At 63.5% G+C, this 17,960-nt stretch overlaps 3 protein-coding genes across 3 annotated transcripts; 2 read left to right on the forward strand and 1 right to left on the reverse strand.

Moving 5' to 3' along the window:
* Window positions 1-752: 752 nt before the first annotated feature.
* On the reverse strand, window positions 753-5,464 carry LOC133271993 (actin-like protein 6B). The gene is made up of 14 exons (XM_061458535.1): window positions 5,315-5,464; window positions 5,074-5,150; window positions 4,297-4,462; window positions 3,585-3,685; window positions 3,404-3,501; window positions 2,651-2,745; window positions 2,466-2,572; window positions 2,225-2,314; window positions 1,697-1,758; window positions 1,494-1,608; window positions 1,330-1,410; window positions 1,140-1,235; window positions 947-1,033; window positions 753-863 (listed from the first exon to the last, which is right to left on the reverse strand). Exons 1-14 carry the CDS (start codon window positions 5,337-5,339, stop codon window positions 783-785), a joined length of 1,281 nt encoding a protein of 426 aa, XP_061314519.1. The 5' UTR covers window positions 5,340-5,464; the 3' UTR covers window positions 753-782.
* A 2,962-nt stretch (window positions 5,465-8,426) lies between these two features.
* Window positions 8,427-11,330, forward strand: EPO (erythropoietin). The gene is made up of 5 exons (XM_061458546.1): window positions 8,427-8,685; window positions 9,421-9,548; window positions 9,657-9,743; window positions 10,386-10,550; window positions 11,191-11,330. Exons 1-5 carry the CDS (start codon window positions 8,673-8,675, stop codon window positions 11,314-11,316), a joined length of 519 nt encoding a protein of 172 aa, XP_061314530.1. The 5' UTR covers window positions 8,427-8,672; the 3' UTR covers window positions 11,317-11,330.
* Window positions 11,331-12,564: 1,234 nt separating this feature from the next.
* Window positions 12,565-16,692, forward strand: LOC133272000 (transferrin receptor protein 2-like; the record flags this gene model as incomplete). Its single annotated transcript, XM_061458543.1, is given in 17 exon segments — window positions 12,565-12,607; window positions 12,687-12,858; window positions 13,052-13,241; window positions 13,319-13,453; window positions 13,850-13,955; window positions 14,034-14,156; window positions 14,450-14,566; window positions 14,736-14,802; window positions 14,805-14,871; window positions 14,973-15,007; window positions 15,010-15,138; window positions 15,312-15,431; window positions 15,970-16,052; window positions 16,128-16,191; window positions 16,272-16,339; window positions 16,411-16,487; window positions 16,597-16,692. Coding segments are annotated over 17 exon segments (1,682 nt in total), but the record flags the coding sequence as incomplete, so codon positions are not given.
* Window positions 16,693-17,960: the final 1,268 nt, after the last annotated feature.

The following is a 17,960-nucleotide window of genomic DNA, read 5'->3' on the forward strand; positions in this document are numbered from 1 at the left end:
ATGCGCGCCGGCGCCTCCGCGCATGCGCGCCGCCGCTAGGGGGTGCTATGCGTCGCGCGACGCAGCCGGACCCCTCCGCGCCCGCCACCTCCCTCCCGCGATGGCAGCAGCGCGCCGGCCCGCCGCGCTTTATATAGGCGGTGGGCGGGGCCCGACGGGACCACGCCTCCCGAACAGGGGCGGGCGGCAGCTCGTAGCCAATAGAGGCCGAGCCCTCGCGGGAAGTCGCCAATCAGAGCGCGGCGGCCCGCGGAGGGAAGGCGGGGGCTTGGAGAATACGGGGTGGCCGCGACGAGTGCCTGCTCGAGGGCGCCAACCTAACGGCGGCGCGGGGAAGCGGAGAGAGGCGGGAGGAAGCGGTTGTGGGGAGCGGGGAGGGGGCGCGGGCCGCGGCGGCGGCGGCAGGGACGAGAGAGCAGGGGCAGAGCGGTGGGAGGTCGGAGCAGGCGCGACGAGGACGCCATCGGGGGGGATCGGTGAGGGGTCCTCAGGGCGCATCGCGGGGAGGGGGCTCTGCGCATGCGCAGAGTGCCCTCCAACCCCTCCCCCCAGCCCCCTCCCCCTTTCGGGCATGCGCGCTGCGGTGCGCGGGAAAGCGTTGAGGTGGAGCCCGCGCCGCGACCCCCCCCGCAGCGTCCGGATGCCGTTTTTGAGGTAAAAAACCCTCAAATCGGTCAAACCCACCCCACTTTGCGTCATAAAATCACCCTCCCCGCTCCCTCCAACGCCTCATGCCCGCACACAGCCGCGGTCTGCGCTCGAAGGCGTTTATTGGGGCGCGCTCAGGGGCACTTGCGCTCCACGCACTGCTTCCCCCCCTCCTCGTACTCCTGCTTCGAGATCCACATCTGCTGGAACGTGCCCTGGGGGGTCACACAATCGGGGGGGTTATGGGGCTGGGACCCACAGCGGGACACCCCCCCTTGGTCCTGCCCGTGGCACCCACCAGGGAGGCCAGGATGGAGCCCCCGATCCAGGGGCTGAAGCGCCGCTCCATGGTGCTGTTGCTGGCGATCAGCTTCAGGCGCATGCTCTGAAAGGGGGCGGGAAGGGGATTATGGGGTGTGGGGCAGCGCCAGCCCCATAGATCCCACACAGAGGCCCCCCCCCGCCCTCTAAGCCCCACACAGGGCCCTCACTGGAGGTGTCTTCTGTGACAGCTCCCGGTTGAGGCGGTCGGTGAAGCCCTGCAGCAGCGTGTTCCCCCCGGTGACAATGACGCTGCCATAGAGACCCTATGGGGATGGTGGGGGACAGACAATGTGGGGGGGTCACCTCTGAACCCCCACCTCCACCCCATAGCCCTCCCCCATAGGCCTGAGCACTCACTGGTCTGATGTCGATGTCGCACATCCCGATGCTGGTGGTGACCACGTGCCCCACGCCCAGCATTGTGTTCCCCGAGAGACCCTGGGGGCGATGGGGCGGTCAGAATAGGGCTGAGATCCCCCATATGCAAACACCCCCCTCCAGGACCCCCTGCACCCCCAAACCTTCACGTTGGAGGGGTCAAAGAGCCCCTCGGGGATGCGGAGCCGCTCGGCCCCATAGTCCGTGTTGTAGCCATTGGGCATCTCATAGTGAACTGTGGGCATCTGAGCGGCCACCCTGGGGGGGGCAGAGCAAAAAGGGGGGGATATGGGGGGGAACCCCTAAACCCCCCTCTAAGCCCCACCCCGGAGCCCGCAGCACTCACTGCTCGTCATATGGGGAGTCTGAGACCTGCAGCACGGAGGCTTGGAAGTCCTGGATCACCTCCTGAGGGTGGGGAGGACACAAAGTGGAGCCCCCTGAATGGCTCCTGGGGTCCGGGAACCCCAATAAGGGACTCAGGGGTCAAGGAAGCCCCACTAAGGGACCCAGGTATACGGGACCCCCCCAGTAAGGGACCCAGGGGTCAAAGAACTCTCAATAAGGAGCCCAGCCATATGGGATCCCCCCAGTAAGGAACCCAGATATATGGGACCCCCAAATAAGGGATCCAGATAGATGGGACAACCCAAAATAGGACCTAGTTACATGGGAACCCCCAATAAGGAACCCAGCCATATGGGACCCCCCCAAATAAGGAACCCAAGTATATGGGACCCCCCCCAGTAACAAACCAAGCCATATGGGACACCCCCAAATAAGGAACCCAAGTATATGGGACCCCCCCCAATAAGGGACCCAGCCATATGGGGCCCCCAAAAATAGGACCCAGATATATGGGGCCCCCCCATACATTGCAGGTGAAGTTGTGCCAGGACTTGGAGACCTGCGGCAGCTTCTCCTTCTTCTTCCAGTTGGGGGGAGCCCCCTCCCGCACCGGCTCCTGGGGGCGGGGCCTCGGCCCCATAGCAATCAGCGGGGTGGTGCCGAAGTGGGCGTGGCCAATGGCAGAGCGGATGGAGCCTAACAGCTGCCTTCTCTCTGATAGGCTGTTGGCCAAGGGGGCGTGTCCCCGCCTCAAGCCCCGCCCCTACCTTGGCGGCGATCATGTATGGGGGCACGATGTCGATGTTCATCTCCTGGAAGAGTTCCCGGCACTGCATGGAGATGAAGTCCCCGGCCAATGGCGACTTGACGATGCCTGCGGCAGCCAATGGTAAGTGGAGGAGCAGCGCTGGCCCCACCCCCTGCCCCCCCCAGGCCCCGCCTCCCGGCTCACCCTGCTGCAGGATGTAGCCGTCGTGCACGGGGATGGCGGTCGTGTGCGTGGCGCCGCTGTCCAGGACCAGCCCCGTGCTGCGCCCATTGGCAAAGCTGCGCCCTCGCCGTCAAGGGGCGACAACGGGGGGCTTTTGGTGACCCGGGTGCCCCATAGAGCACCCAACTATGCACCCAAGCCCCCCATAGAGCACCCAACCATGCACCCAATCACCCCATAGAGCACCCAGCCATGCACCCAAGCACCCCATAGAGCACCGAACTATGCACCCCAAAGAACACATCATAGAGCACCCAACCGTGCACCCCATAGAACACTCCATATAGCACCCTACTGTGCCCCCCATAGAGCACCCTATAGAGCACCCAACCATGGACCCCATAGAACATCCTGTACAACACCCAAAAATGCACCCAAGCACCCTATAGGGAACCCAGCCATGCACCCAAACACCCCATAGAGCACCGAAACATGCACCCCATAGAACGCCCCATGGAACACCCAACCATGCACACAAACACCCACCCCATAGAGCATCCAGCCATGCACCCCATAGAACACTACACAGGGCACCCAAACATGCACACAAACACCCCACAGAACACCCAGCCATGCACCCACCCAGCTCTAGACCCATCCACCCAGGTCTAAACCGACCCAGACACCTCTAGATCCACCCAGGGCGAGGTTTGTTGTTGGTGTGAAGGTGCCATTGCTGGGTGCCACCATTGGGTGCCACCGTGGGGGGGATACGCGGTGAGCACGGCCGTTTTGCAGAGGAAGAAGGCCGGGATGTTGTAGTGCTCAAACATCAGCTCCGTCAGCTTCTCCCTCTTGGCACGAGTGTTCCACTGCGGGGACGGGGGGGAGCCCGATGGGACATGTGGGGGGATGTGGGGGGCACTGGCACCGAGGCGGGGAGGGGTGCACCTACCGGGGCCTCGGACATGAGGACGGGGTGGAGACCCGGCTCCGACTTGACGTGTTTCCCATAGGTGTGGTCCAGGATGGCCTGGAAGCACTCCCAGTCCTCGACTGGGGGCATGGGGACACATGGGGCGACCCCAGCCCCATGAGGGCTTCCATTGGGTGACCCCAGCCCCACGGTGGCTTCCATTGGGTGACCTCAACCCCATGGTGGCTTCCCTTGGGTGACCTCAACTCCATGGTGGCTTCCATTGGGTGACCTCAACTCCATGGTGGCTTCCTTTGGGTGACCCCACCCCTATGGGGGCTTCCATTGGGTGACCTCCAACCCTATAGTGGCTTCCATTGGGTGACCCCAACCCCATGGTGGCTTCCGTTGGGTGACCCCAACCCCATGGTGGCTTCCATTGGGTGACCACCCACAACCCCATGGTGGCTTCCATTGAGTGACCCCAACCCCATGGTGGCTTCCATTGGGTGACACCAACCCCATGGTGGCTTCCATTGAGTGGCCCCGACACCATGGCAGCTTCCATTGGGTGACCCCAAACCCATGATGGCTTACGTTGGGTGACCCCAACCCCATGGTGGCTTCTATTGGGTGACCCTCACCCCCATGGTTGCTTCTGTTGCGTGACCCCAACCCCATGGTGGCTTCCATTGGGTGACCCCCAACCCCATGGTGGTTCCCCATGGCCCTAGAGGGGGTCCCCACTCACTCATGCCATTCTTGAGGGGCGAGAGCACCTCCATGCCCTCGCGGGCCACGTGCAGCGCGTTGGTGTCGATGTAATAGACCTTGCCCCCCTTCTTGTCCTTGTCCCCATCCAGCTCCAGGGCCACCTCCTCAGGGGACAGCAGCCCCACGGTGGTGGGGAAGTCTGCCTGTAGCCACCCCATGGACGTGGCATGAGGGTGGTGACCTCAGGGAAACCATGGCCATGGGGATGGCACCATGATGGGGACATTGGCCTATGGTGATGGTTTTGGGGACGCCACCATGGAGGCACTGGGGGTGTTGGGGGGGAAGGGGGGGGGGAACAGGCAATGTTGTGATGACATGTGATGACATACAGTGACATGTGATGGCATATAATGACATGACAGGACATGTGATGGCATACAATGACATGTGATGGCATACAATGACATGTGCTGGCAGGACATGTGATGACATATAATGACATGCGATGACACAGAATGATAGTGATGGCATACAATGACCTGATGACATACAATGACATGCGATGACATATGATGGCATACAATGACATGTGATGACATGCAATGACACATGATGACACAGAATGACATGTGATGACAGGACATTTAATGACATGCAATGACATGTGATGGCATACAGTGACATGCGATAACACATGATGACATACAATAACATGCGATGGCAGGACATGTGAAGACATACAATGACGTGATGACATACAGTGACATGTGATGACATACAATGACACGTGATGCCATACAATGGCACTCACCTTGGGGCAGTCCTCCCCGGCGTACCCAGCGCGCACCGAGAAGGAGCCGATGTCGAACACCAGGGCCCCGACCTCATCTGGGATGGGGGGGGGGGAATCACGGTGACACCGGGACCCCCCGTCCCCCCCCATCCGGTAACACGGCGCCCCCCACCCCCAACCCCGCCGGCCACGCCCCCTCCTTCTACGCCACGCCCCCTCCCCGAGGCCACACCCCCTCCCGCGCCGTGTCGCCCCCTACCGCCGCCGTAGACCCCCCCGCTCATGGCGGCGGCCGCGCGTTCAGCACTGGACAGCGCCCGCCGGCCGCGGTAGGCGGGGCCAGCGGCGCGCAGCCAATGGGCGGCCGCCGTGCACCGCGCTCGCTGATTGGCCGCCTCCGCAGACAATGCTTTAAAGGGGCAGGCGCCGTTTTTGTTGTGAATAAGGGGTCTCCATGGCAACGGGTTTAAAGAGGAAGGGGCTGTACTCGTCGCCATGGAAACAGGCTAGGGGAGGGAGGGGAGACACATCAGGTTTCCATAGAAACAGCCCGGGAGAAAACGGGGGGGAGGTGGCTGTTCCGTCGTCACCATGGCAACGGGGGCTTGTATTTGTCAGGTTCCAAGATGGCGGCTCCCGCGGTCACGTGGCGTGCAGCACCGCCAATGGGCGAAGCCGTCCGAAGGGAGGGGGCGGGTCCAAGCTACCGGAAGCGGAAGTGAGCCGGCGGCGGGGACGCGGCGAGGTGCTGGCGGGGGGCGGGAGCGGAGTGTGGCGTGGGGGCCTATCGGGGTCCGGGGGATCTATGGGGCTTGGCACAGGGGTTATGGGAGCCTATAGGAGCCTGCGGGGATCTATGGGGCTTGGGACAGGGGTTATGGGGGTCTATAGGGGCCTGGGAGGGGTCCACGGGTGTCTGTGGGACTGGAGGGGATGTAAAGGGGTCAATGGGGGGGGCTATGGGGCTGTGGATCTTGGGACAGGGGTTATGGGGTGTCCGGAGTGGTCTATGGGGGCCGGGGGAGTTCTATGGAGTCTGTAGGGCTTGGCTGGGGGAACTCTAAAGGGGTCTATGGAGCGTTTTGGCAGGTCTATGGGGCTTGGGATGGGGGTTGTGGGCTGTCTGTGGCGCTCGAGGAGGGCTCTGGATAGTCCCTATGGGGCACCCAGGGTCTGTGTGGGGCTATGGGTAGCTTATGTGGGTCCGGGGTGCCTGGATGTGCCCCTGACCCCCCCATGTCCCCCCATAGAATGTCCTCAGGACCTACAGCAGCTCCGGGGGGGGGCTCCCCGGCCCCGCGGGGGGTTGACCCCCCCCCTTCCCGTTGCCGCCGCCGCCGAGGCCTGGCCCCGCGTCCCCCCTTCATCCCCCCCCCCTCCTCCTCCTCCTCTTCCTCGGCCCCCCCCACGGACGTGTTCGTGACGGCCAGAACCGACTTCCGGGCCCAGCTGCGGCGCTGCCAGCGCCTCCTGGCGCCGGCGGGGGGGGGTTCGGCAGCGGCCCCCCCCTCCGAGCTGCGCCTGCACGGGCTGGGCCTGGCCGTGCCCCGCGCCATCAACCTGGCCCTGCAGCTGCAGGCGGCCGCCCCCGGCGCCCTCCGGCTCCACGCCAGCACCTCCTCCGTCACCCTGCCCCCCCCCGGGCCGCCCCGGCGCCGCCGAGGGCCCCCCCAGAGCCACGAGGAGGAGGAGGAGGAGGAAGATGAGGATGAGGAGGGGGCAGCCCCGCGGCCCCGCCATAACTCGGCCATTCACATCCGGGTGTGCAGGGAAGCGCCCTGTGCCTGAGCAGCACCCATGAGTGCTATGGGGCACCCGCAGCGGGAGGCTCCAGGGCTATGCAGGACCCGAGGACATGGGGACACCGGGAGCTGGATCAGCAACGGGACACCGGGAGCCACGGAGATGGCAGCACGGGGACATGGGGACACCCGGATGTCACCACAGAGCCACCAATGAGCCGGGGACGCCGAAACCCACCAGGACCCGAGGCCACCACCGTGAACTCATTCCATGGTCACCAAGGTGCCACCAAGCCCTGAATGCCCCCCCCCACAGTGGACTTGCATTGGGGAGGGACACAAACACACAAGGACCCCCCCAATAAACCTGGTGGTGGCAACGGTGACACTTTGGGGGCGGAGCCTAAGGGGGGGCGGAGTTTGTTTGGGGCCCGGGTGGGGGGGGGGGGACCCCGGGCTTCCTCCGCGTCATTGGTGACCTTTGGGGCAGGAAACCCCCCATGGACCCGGCGTCAGCGTTGGGGAGGGGGACGGACGGACGGGGACGGGGACGGACTCCACCACTGCCCCCCTGTTGTGGGGGGGTCCTGGCCCTGCCGCTGTCCCCGTGTCCCCGGCCACCCCCCCCCCCCGCCGCCCTTTGTCCCCGCTGGCGCCGCGGGGCCGGAGCCGTGGCCGGGCCGTGTGGTTCCGCACGTAGGGGCCTGGCAGGGGCCCAGGTCCGGCGCCCCCCCCCCCCCCCCCGGCCCGTGGCTGGGGGTCTCCACCGGGGGACATCCCTTCCCCCCGGCATTGGGACCCGGTGACGTTGGCCCCATTGTTTGGGTGCTTCCGGTGCTGGGGGGGGACACGGGCACCCCCCCTTGCACACACGTGTGGTTGGGCCCGGCTGTCCCCGTGTCACCCCGGTACCAGCACGGGTGTCCCCAAGGCCACGTGGGGCTGCCTCATCCCCATCCCGTCGCTCTGGGTCCCTACCCCACACCCTATCCCATTCCTTGTCTGTGCCCACGTCTCATCCCACATCCTTGGGCCATCCCCGGGGCCCCATCCTGGGCTGTGTCCCTGTGTCCTCATCCCTGTCCTGGTGTCCCCCTTCAGTCCCAGGTCCTCATCCGTGTCCCCATTCCCATGTTAACCCCCATCCTCATCTCCCCATCTCTGTCCTAGGCTATTCACCTGTGTCCTCATCCCCATCCTGGTGTTCCCCTTCATTGCCATCCCTGTCCCCATTCCCATGTTAAACCCCATCCATATCTCCATCCCTATTCACTCCTCACAATCCCATTCCCACGTCCCCCCCATGTTACCTGCCTTGTCCCTATTCCCATCCCTTTCCCCATTCCCATCCCTGTTCTGGGGTCTGTCCATGTGTCCTCATCCCAGTCCTGCTGTCCCCCTTTATTCCCATCCCTGTCCCAATTCCCATGTTAATCCCTGTCTCCATCCCCATTCACTCCCCACAATCCCGTTCCCATATCCCCCCACATTACCCCCAGCCCCATGTCCCTATCCTTGCCTTTGTGTCCCCATTCCCATCCCTTTCCCCATTCCCATCCCTTTCCCTATTCCCATTCCTTTTCCCCTCTCCCCTCCCGCCCGGTGTCCCCCCCCCCCCCCATTGCCGCCACCGCGGCGCCGGGGCCGGGGCCGGGGGTGGCCCGTGGCCAGCGCAGACGTGCTGGGGCCAGCGCGGCCTTTTCCTCGATGGCCGGGCCCGGAGGGGGGGGGGCCCGGACGGGAAAACCCCCCCCCAAAGGGCGCTTCCGGCCCCGCGGCCCCTCGGATCAAACATTAACCGGGGGCCGGGGCCGGGGGACGCGGCCGCCGCTGCCGGGGCCACCCAGGGACCCCCCCGTGCCATGAGCAGCAGCCATGGGGGCCGCGGGTGAGTGCAGGGGCACCCATTCATTGCAATGGGGGGGACCCGGGTGAAGGGGGTGGGGGGGGCACCCAGGACCCTGGATTCATTCATAGCAATGGGGGATGTGGGTGTTGGGGGGGGTCCCAGGAGGTCACTTCGGGGGGGCACCCAAGACCCTGGGTTCATTCATAGCAGTGGGGGGGGAGCTTATTCTGGGGGGTACCCACGTGTATAGGGAGCCCAAGGGCTGGGTTCATTCATTGCATTAGGGGTCCTGGCTGTTTGGGAGGTTCCAAGCGTATGGGGCAGTGTCCCTGTTTTGGGGGGGTCTCAGGTATAAGAGGGAGTACCTGTTCTGGGGGTGCAGTCCTAAGGTGTTACAAGTGGGGGAGCACCCACGTGTGTGGGGACCCCAAGAGCCTGGGTTCATTGATACCAATGGGGGATATGGGTCTTGGGGGGGGGGGGGGTCTCGGGTATATGGGTGGCACCCACATGTGTGGGGACCCCAAGGGCTGGGTTCATTCATTGCAAGGGGGGGACCTGGGTGTTTGGGGCATTCCAAGTGCATGGGGGGGTCCCTGTTTTGGGGGGGTCTCAGCTTTAAGGGGGGGGTCCCTATTGGGGGGGGTGGAATTTTAGGGGGTTACAAGTGGAGGGGCACCCATGTTTCTGGGGACCCCAAGACCCTGGGTTCATTGATAGCAATGGGTTTTAACCCAGGTGTTTGGGGGTGTCCCTCACCCCCCCCCCCCCCAGGGCTCTGCTCGCTGCTGCTGCTGCTGCTGTTGGGGGTCCCCGGGCGCCCCGAGGGGCCCCCCCCACTCTGCGACCCCCGCGTGCTGGAATGGTTCATCCTGGAGGCGCGCGACGCAGAGAGGGCGCTGGTGAGGGGGGAAACAGCGGGGGGGGCGCGGGGGTCGTGGGGGACAAGGTGGGGGGGCCTGGGGATGCCGGTGCCGGTGGTGGCAGCATCCCTGTGCCTGCCCCCCCAGGCCAGCTGTGGACCACACTGTGAGCTGCCCGAGGCGGTGCCTGTGCCCTACCCCGGAGTGAACTTCAATGAATGGCCACGGCTGGAGGTGATGGGAAGGGGGGAAAATGTGGGGAAAAATGTGGGGGAGATGGGGAAAAATATCGGGAAAGGGGAAAAATGTGGGGAAATAGGGAAACATAGCGGGAAATGGGGGTAAGTGCAGAAAAATGGGGAAAATGGAGGAAATAAGGAAAAGCATGGGGAAAAAAGGGGAAAAAATTGTGGGGGAAATGGAGGAAAAGAAGGAAAAAATGATGAAATAGGGGGAAAAATGGGGAAAATAGGGATAACGGGGGAATAGGGAAAAGCATGGGAGGAAATAGGGAATCATGGAGGGAAATAGGGAAAGCATGGGGGAAATGGGGAAAACATGGGATTAATTGGGAAAAAAATGGTGGCAAATGGGAAATCTGGGAAAGTGAAGGATATAGGGAAAATATGGGGGAAAATGGGGGAATAGGGAGAAGCATGGGGGGAATAGGGGCACATGGGAAGAAATAGGGAAAGCATGGGGGACCAGGGAAAAATGGTGGGAAATGGGGAAAAATGGCGGGAAATGAAGGGAAACAGCATGGGAAAATAGGGGAAAATGGTGGGAACTGGGGATACAATGGGGGGCAATGGGATAAACTGGGGGTGATGGGGGCTTCCCCCCCCCGTGACCCCGCTGTGACCCCGCCCCCCGCAGGCCGCGGCGCGCGCCCAGGACGTGCGCGGGGGCGTGGCCACGCTCGAGGCCGCGGTGCAGCGCGCGCGGGAGCTGCTGCCGGACCCGCGCCTGCGCCCCCTGCTGGAGCGCGCCAACAGCGCCGCGCGGAGCCTGGCGCGGCTGCTGCGGGAGATGACTGCGCAGGTACGGGAGGGCCTATGGGGGAGTCCATGTCCTGCTATGGGGGGGGGTCCATGTCCTGCTATGGGGGGAGATCCATGTCCTGCTATGGGGGGAGATCCATGTCCTGCTATGGGGGGAGATCCATGTCCTGCTAAGGGGGGAGTTCATGTCCTGCTATGGGGAGATCCATGTCCTGCTATGGGGGAGATCCATGTCCTGCTATGGGGGAGATCCATGTCCTGCTATGGGGGGAGATCCATGTCCTGCTAAGGGGGGAGTTCATGTCCTGCTATGGGGAGATCCATGTCCTGCTATGGGGGGAGATCCATGTCCTGCTATGGGGGGAGATCCATGTCCTGCTAAGGGGGGAGTTCATGTCCTGCTATGGGGAGATCCATGTCCTGCTATGGGGGAGATCCATGTCCTGCTATGGGGGGAGATCCATGTCCTGCTAAGGGGGGAGTCCATGTCCTGCTATGGGGAGACCCATGTCCTGCTATGGGGAGATCCATGTCCTGCTATGGGGGGTTCCATGTCCTGCTATGGGGGGTCCATGTCCTGCTATGGGCGGGTCTATGTCCCGCTATGGGGGGCTCCATGTCTTGCTATGGGGTGGGTAATGGAGGGTCCCTGACCTCATCATGTTCCTTCCGCCCCCCAGGTCACCCCCTCAAGCGCCCCCCCCCGGCAGTGGCAGGTCCGGAGCCTGGGCCGGCTCCTGGCTGTTCACAGCAGCTTCCTCCATGGGAAGGTCCGGCTCTTCCTCATGGACGCCTGTCGGCAGTGACCGACAGCAGCCAATCAGCCATTGGCATGGCAGACAGCAGCCAATCATCCATCAGCACATGCCTGACAGCAGCCAATCACCCATCAACGTGGGAGAGGACGGCCAATCATCTATCAGCACATGCCTGACAGCAGCCAATCACCCATCAACATGGGAGAAAGCAGCCAATCACCCATCAGCGGATGACAGGCGGCAGCCAATCACCCATTGACAATGGCAGGCAGTTATCCATCACCCCCCCACCCTGTTCCCTGCGGAGCCTCCCCCCGGCACGTTGGACGTGCCGGCAGGTGACTGACAGCCTCCCCCCCCCCCGGCTACCCCATGGACACCGGGAGCTGTCACTCAGGGGAGACGCGGCCCACAGCAGCGATGTCTGAGTCCGAGCCCCCCCCCGTGTGTGTGTGAGACCCCCGTAACTTAATGCGAACACGAGAGTATTTATCTGAGCTCATTCATTGATCTCAGCTCATTCACAACAACCTTCACCCCCCCAGCACACATGGGATCCCCCCATTGCCTTTGGCACGCCCACATTGCCTTTGGACCCCCCCCTCATTGCCTTTGGGAGACCCCCTATTGCCTTTGGGACCCCCTCATTACCTTTGGAACTCCTTTATTGCCTTTGGGACCCACCCACTGCCTTCAGGTCCCTCCCTTCCCTTTGGAACCCTCCCATTTCCTTTGGGACCCCCCCATTGCCTTTGGGAGCCCCCCATTGCCTATGGACTCCCCCCCATTGCCTTTGGGACCCTCCAAATCCATCCCACCCCCACGTGGTCAGTGACCGGGGTCAGATAAGGTGCAGCCAGACCGGGTGGCGCCAGGGCAGGGCCTCCCGCGAAGCCACGCCCTCCTTCCTGAAGCCACGCCCCCCCATACAGGTGCAGCCATTCACTGCTTCCTGACGAGGCCACGCCCCCTCCATTCAATTCCCCCATCCGAAGCCACGCCCGTTCTCGCGCAGACCATGTCCCTTCCAGCCTCTGGCCACGCCCCTTTTTCGCGCCTGCCGGGGAGGGCGGGAGCAGAGCAGGACGAGCGGCCGAGGGGTGAGCGCGGAAAGGGGGGGCCTGGGGGGGGGTGCAGGGGAGTTTGGGGTGGTCAAAGGGAAATTAAAGGGGTTGGGGGGGATATGGGGATGGGGGAGACACCGGGAGGGGGTTGGGGGGCGGGGAAGAGAGACCGGGAGCAAAGTCCACCCCATGGAGGAGGAGGGGGACAAACGGAAGAACCCCCCCAGGGCGCCCCCGAACCAATGGAGACCCTGAGGCGCTGCTTCCAGAGACGGGTAAGGGCACCCCCCAAACAAGTGGTCCCATGACACACACCCCCCCCGGGTGATGACGTAACCGGTGACATCATCGCAGCCCCTGGGGGGAGGGGCGGTGTTGTATTCTCGACACCAGGATGAAGAAGAGGAAGAGGAAGGGGAGGGGGGGGCAGGAGCCGCAATCGTGCGGCTGCCTAGGCCCCGCCCCCGAGGCAGGCTCCACCCCCACGTGACGTTGGCTCTGGGCTCCGCCTCCGCCTTCCTGGCAGGTAGGGACCCCTGAAACCCCATTGCACCCCATTGAACCCCATTGCAACACACTGCACCCCAGTGCACCCCATAGCACTCCATTGCACCCCACTGAACTGCATTGCAATCCATTGCACCCCATTATCCCCTCACCCCATTGCATCCCACTGCTCCCCCCATTTCCTCCCCATGAGGCCCAGCCCCCTCCCGCAGGGCTCCTGGTGGCCGCTCTTGGCCACGCCCCCTGCAGGGGAGGGGCTTGGGTGGGGCCGTCCCCTCCTGGCCCCGCCCCCGGGGAGGACCCAGGGGGCGTGGTTATCGCCGGGGCCCCGCCCCCGTGGCCACGCCTGCGGGAGCTGCTGCAGCGCCACCTGCTGGAGGAGCGCATCGAGGCCTGGGTGAGGTGCGTGCCCCCCCCACCGGACCCCCTGCCCCCCCCTTGTGACCTTTGACCCCGGCGTGACCCCGATGACCCTGTAGGGAGGTCAGCGCGGGGCCACACGGGGCGGGGTCGGAGCGGGGGCGGGGCCTGGCGGGGGCGGTGCTGGACGCCATGGAGGGGGCGGGGCTGAGCCGGGCATGGAGCCGCCCACAGCCCCTCCCCCTCCCCACACGGTACCGGGGTCCGGGGGCATGGGTGGGGTCAAGGGTCATGGGGATCACTCGGGGTCTCAGGGAGGAGGAGGTCACAGGGGTCATGGAGGGCTATGGGTTGGGGTCACAGAGGTCAGGGGGTCATGGGGGGGGTGGCGGGGTCACGGTCAAGGGGTCACAGGAGCTGGGGGAGAAGGGGGAGGGGCTCGGAGGGGTCACAGGGTCACAGGAATCGAGGGGTCAGGGGTCTTGTGGGGAAGGGTCTGGGGTCACAGATGTCACAGGGGGTCAAAGGGAGGTCAAAGGGTGGGGGCTCCCAGCAGGTCAAAGTTCACCGGGGTCATGGGGGATGGGGGTGGTGGGTCGGGGAGGGTTCATGGGTGTCTGACCTCTGACCCCTGACCTCTGACCCCACAGGGGGTCAGCGTCACTGCAGTGGGTGGACAGGGGGGGCCGGGAGCTCGAGCGGCTCCGCTTGGACCCGGAGGCCTTTTGTGCATGGAGCGCCCCTGGCAACGCCACGGTGACCCCTGACCCGCCCCCCGGACCCTAACCCTCACCTCTGACCCCCCGCTGACCGCTGACCTCTAACCCTCTGCAGGGGGGGCTGGTCTATGGGCATTACGGGCGCCCCCAGGACCTGGCGCTGCTGCGGGCCCGGGGGGTGCCCCCCCGTGGGAACCTGCTCCTGGTGCGGCTCGGGCGCGGCCCCCCCGCCGCCAAGGTGGGCAATGGGGGGGGCTATGGGGTGAACCCTATGGGGGTGCCTATGGGGAGGTCCCTATGCGGGTACCTGTAGGGGTGCCTATGTGGGTACCTATGGGGGGGTGTCTATGGGGGTGCCTATAGGGGTACCCATGGGGAGGTACCTATGAGGTTCTCTACTGGGAGTGCCTATGGGGATACTTATGGGGGGGATCCCTATGGGGGTGCCTATATGTGGGCTCCTTATGGGTGTCAGAGGATCCACGGGGGGCACGGGAAGGTACCAGAGTCCCCCCATCCGTGTCCCCCCAGGTGGCAGCAGCGGCGGGGGCAGGGGCTCTGGGGGTGCTGCTGTACCCGGACCCCCAGGACACGGCCGGGCCTGGCGGGGACCCTGGCTTGGGGGGTGACACGGCTGTGACTGTGCATGTGAGTGGGGGGGCAGTGGGGGGGTGTCAGTGGGGTGGGGGGGTGGATTTGGGGGGGTCTGGGGAGGTTTGGGGTGTTGGGGGGGTTGGGTTTGATGTGGGTCTATGGGGGGGATCTGCACTATTGGGGTGCTGTGGGGGGTAACCCCGGTTCTGACCCAACCCCGCAGCTCCAGGAGGGCTCGGGTGACCCCTACAGCCGAGGTTTCCCCTCCTTCACCGGCCGAGCTCCCCCCGGGCCCCCCCGGGGGTCCCCCCCATCCCCGCGCACCCCATCAGCGCCAACACGGCCGCGCGGCTCCTCCGGTGGGTATCCCCCCCCATCACCCCGGGGTCCCCCACTGGGGGAGATCCCTGTAACCCCTATGGGGGTGCTCACATTCCAACCCCTCCCTCCCCCATTGCAGGGTTCTGGGGGGCCCCCGGGCCCCCGCGCGCTGGGGGGGCCCTCGCGGGGGCTTTGGTACCGGCCGGGCCCGGGGGGGCGGCGGATCCGGCTCAGCGTGGCCGCGGGGACCGAGCCCGGGACCCTCACGAGCGTCTTCGGGGCCCTGGAGGGGCGGCTGGAGCCCGGTGAGGGGCGGGGCAAACGGAGGGGGACGGGGCTAAAGGGGGCGTGACCAATGGGGAGCGGGTGCGGTGGCGAAGGAGCGCGGCTATAGGAGGAGGAGCCTGCAGAGATTTGAGGGGGCGTGGTTTGTTGCGGGGGGGGGCGTGGCTTTGCTGACGCCGTCACTCCTCCCCAGACTGTTACATCATCGTGGGAGCGCAACGTGATTCGCTGGGCCCCGGGGCGGCGGCGTCGGGGGTGGGCACCGCGCTGCTGCTGGAGCTGGCCCGGTTCTTCGCTGCCATTGGGCGGGACGGTGAGGGGCGGGGCCAACGAGGGGCGGGACCAATGGGGGGGAAAAGGCGGGGCTTGACCCCCATTTCTCTGTGGTTTAAAAGCCACCGGATGCTTTGAGCTGGCTCCCCCCTGGGGTCCCTTCACCCATGGGTGCCCCCCCCCCATGACCCATGTGTGTCCCCATGACCCATTCACCCCCAATGGTTGCCCCCCTGTGACCCATGGGTGCTCCCCTTCACCCATTCACCCTCAATGGGTGCCCCCCCATGACCCATGGGTGCCCCCTGTGACCCATTCACCCTCAATGGGTGCCCCCCCATTGACCCATGTGTGTTCCCATGACCCATTCACCCCCAATGGTTGCCCCCCTGTGACCCATGGGTGCTCCCCTTCACCCATTCACCCTCAATGGGTGCCCCCCCATGACCCATGGGTGCCCCCCGTGACCCATTCACCTTCAATGGGTGCCCCCCCCGACTAATGGTTGCCCCCCGTGACCCATTCACCCCCAATGGGTGCCCCCCTGACCGTGGGTGCCCACCCCATGGCCCCCCCAGGGTTCCAGCTCCGCCGCTCGCTGCTCTTCATCAGTTGGGATGGGGGCGAATTCGGGCACTTGGGGGCCACCGAATGGCTCGAGGTGAGAGCTCCCCCCCCCATGACTCCCCCCATAACCCCCCCCATGACCCCCCCTGTAACCCCCGTGCCCCCCCAGGGGTACCCCGACCTCCTGCACACCAAAGCCGCCGCTTACATCAGCCTGGACCAGGCGGTGCTGGGTGAGCCCCTCCCCCCGTGACCCCCCGTGACCCCCCGTGACCCCCCCCTTGACCCTCAGTGACACCCCCCACCCCCCCAGGTGCTGACCGCTTGGTGGCCAAAACCAGCCCGACCCTGGTGAACCTCATCGAGAGCGCGCTCAGCCAGGTGGGGGAGGGGCGGCGGGAGGTGGGGGGAGGGGGAAGGGCCCCTCTGACCCCCCTCCCCCCCCATTGCAGGTGGAAAGCCCCAACGAGGGCGGGAAGAGCCTCCTGGAGCAGGTGACGCGGCCGGGGCGGGGCTGGGAGAGTGACGTGTGAGTGAGGGGGCGGGGGCCTGGGGAGGGCACGCCCCCTCCGTGCTGCGGGGCGGGGCTCAGTGACGTCAGGGTCCCCACGTGTCTGTGTTCGGGGGGAGGGGGACAGGATCCGGCCGCTGCCCCTCGAGAGCGGAGCCTTCCCCTTCACTGCGGCCGCCGGGGTCCCTGCGCTGGAGCTCGGCTTCGATGAGGTGGAACCGGGGCCCATAGCCCATAGAAACACATCCCATAGAAACACATCCCATAACCCATAGAGATACATCCCATAGCCCATAGAAACACATCCCATAACCCATAGAGATACATCCCATAACTCATAGAGATACATCCCATAACCCATAGAAACACATCCCATAACCCATAGAGATACATCCCATAGCCCATAGAAACACATCCCATAACCCATAGAGATACATCCCATAACTCATAGAGATACATCCCATAACCCATAGAAACACATCCCATAACCCATAGAGATACATCCCATAACCCATAGAAACACATCCCATAACCCATAGAGATACATCCCATAACTCATAGAGATACATCCCATAACACATAGAAACACATCCCATAACCCATAGAGATATATCCCATAACCCATAGAGATACGTCCCATAACTCATAGAGATACATCCCATAACCCATAGAAACACATCCCATAACCCATAGAGATACATCCCATAGCCCATAGAAACACATCCCATAGCCCATAGAAACACATCCCATAACCCATAGAAACACATCCCATAGAAACACATCCCATAGCCCATAGAGATACATCCCATAACCCATAGAAACACATCCCATAACCCATAGAAACACATCCCATAACCCATAGAGATACATCCCATAACCCATAGAGATACATCCCATAACCCATAGAAACACATCCCCTAGAAACACATCCCCTAGAAACACATCCCATAGCCCATAGAGATACATCCCATAACCCATAGAAACACATCCCATAACCCATAGAAACACATCCCATAACCCATAGAGATACATCCCATAACTCATAGAGATACATCCCATAACCCATAGAAACACATCCCATAACCCATAGAGATACATCCCATAACCCATAGAAACACATCCCATAGAAACACATCCCATAACCCATAGAGATACATCCCATAACCCATAGAAACACATCCCATAGAAACACATCCCATAGCCCATAGAGATACATCCCATGTCCCATAGAAACACATCCCATAACCCATAGAAACACATCCCATAGAAACACATCCCATAACCCATAGAGATACATCCCATAACCCATAGAAACACATCCCATGACCCATAGAGATACATCCCATAACCCGTAGAGATACATCCCATAACCCATAGAAATACATCCCATAGAAACACATCCCATTATCCATAGAGATACATCCCATAACCCATAGAGATACATCCCCTAACCCATGGAAACACATCCCATAGAAACACATCCCATAACCA

Source organism: Pezoporus flaviventris, unplaced genomic scaffold (genome assembly GCF_033815535.1).
Source record: "Pezoporus flaviventris isolate CSIRO_AGI_PZ_B2104156 unplaced genomic scaffold, CSIRO_AGI_Pfla_v1 ptg000028l, whole genome shotgun sequence".
Classification (NCBI taxonomy): Eukaryota; Metazoa; Chordata; class Aves; order Psittaciformes; family Psittacidae; genus Pezoporus; species Pezoporus flaviventris.

Coding starts and splice junctions, on each gene's coding strand:
- EPO (XM_061458546.1), top strand. Junction 9,549..9,656: donor GCGACGCAGAGAGGGCGCTG/GTGAGGGGGGAA, acceptor CTGCCCCCCCAG/GCCAGCTGTGGACCACACTG. Junction 10,551..11,190: donor TGCGGGAGATGACTGCGCAG/GTACGGGAGGGC, acceptor TCCGCCCCCCAG/GTCACCCCCTCAAGCGCCCC.
- LOC133271993 (XM_061458535.1), bottom strand. CDS start 5,339: ATGAGCGGGGGGGTCTACGGCGGCG. Junction 5,151..5,314: donor CGGGGGGGTCTACGGCGGCG/GTAGGGGGCGAC, acceptor CCCCCATCCCAG/ATGAGGTCGGGGCCCTGGTG. Junction 1,759..2,224: donor GGCACAACTTCACCTGCAAT/GTATGGGGGGGC, acceptor CCCCACCCTCAG/GAGGTGATCCAGGACTTCCA.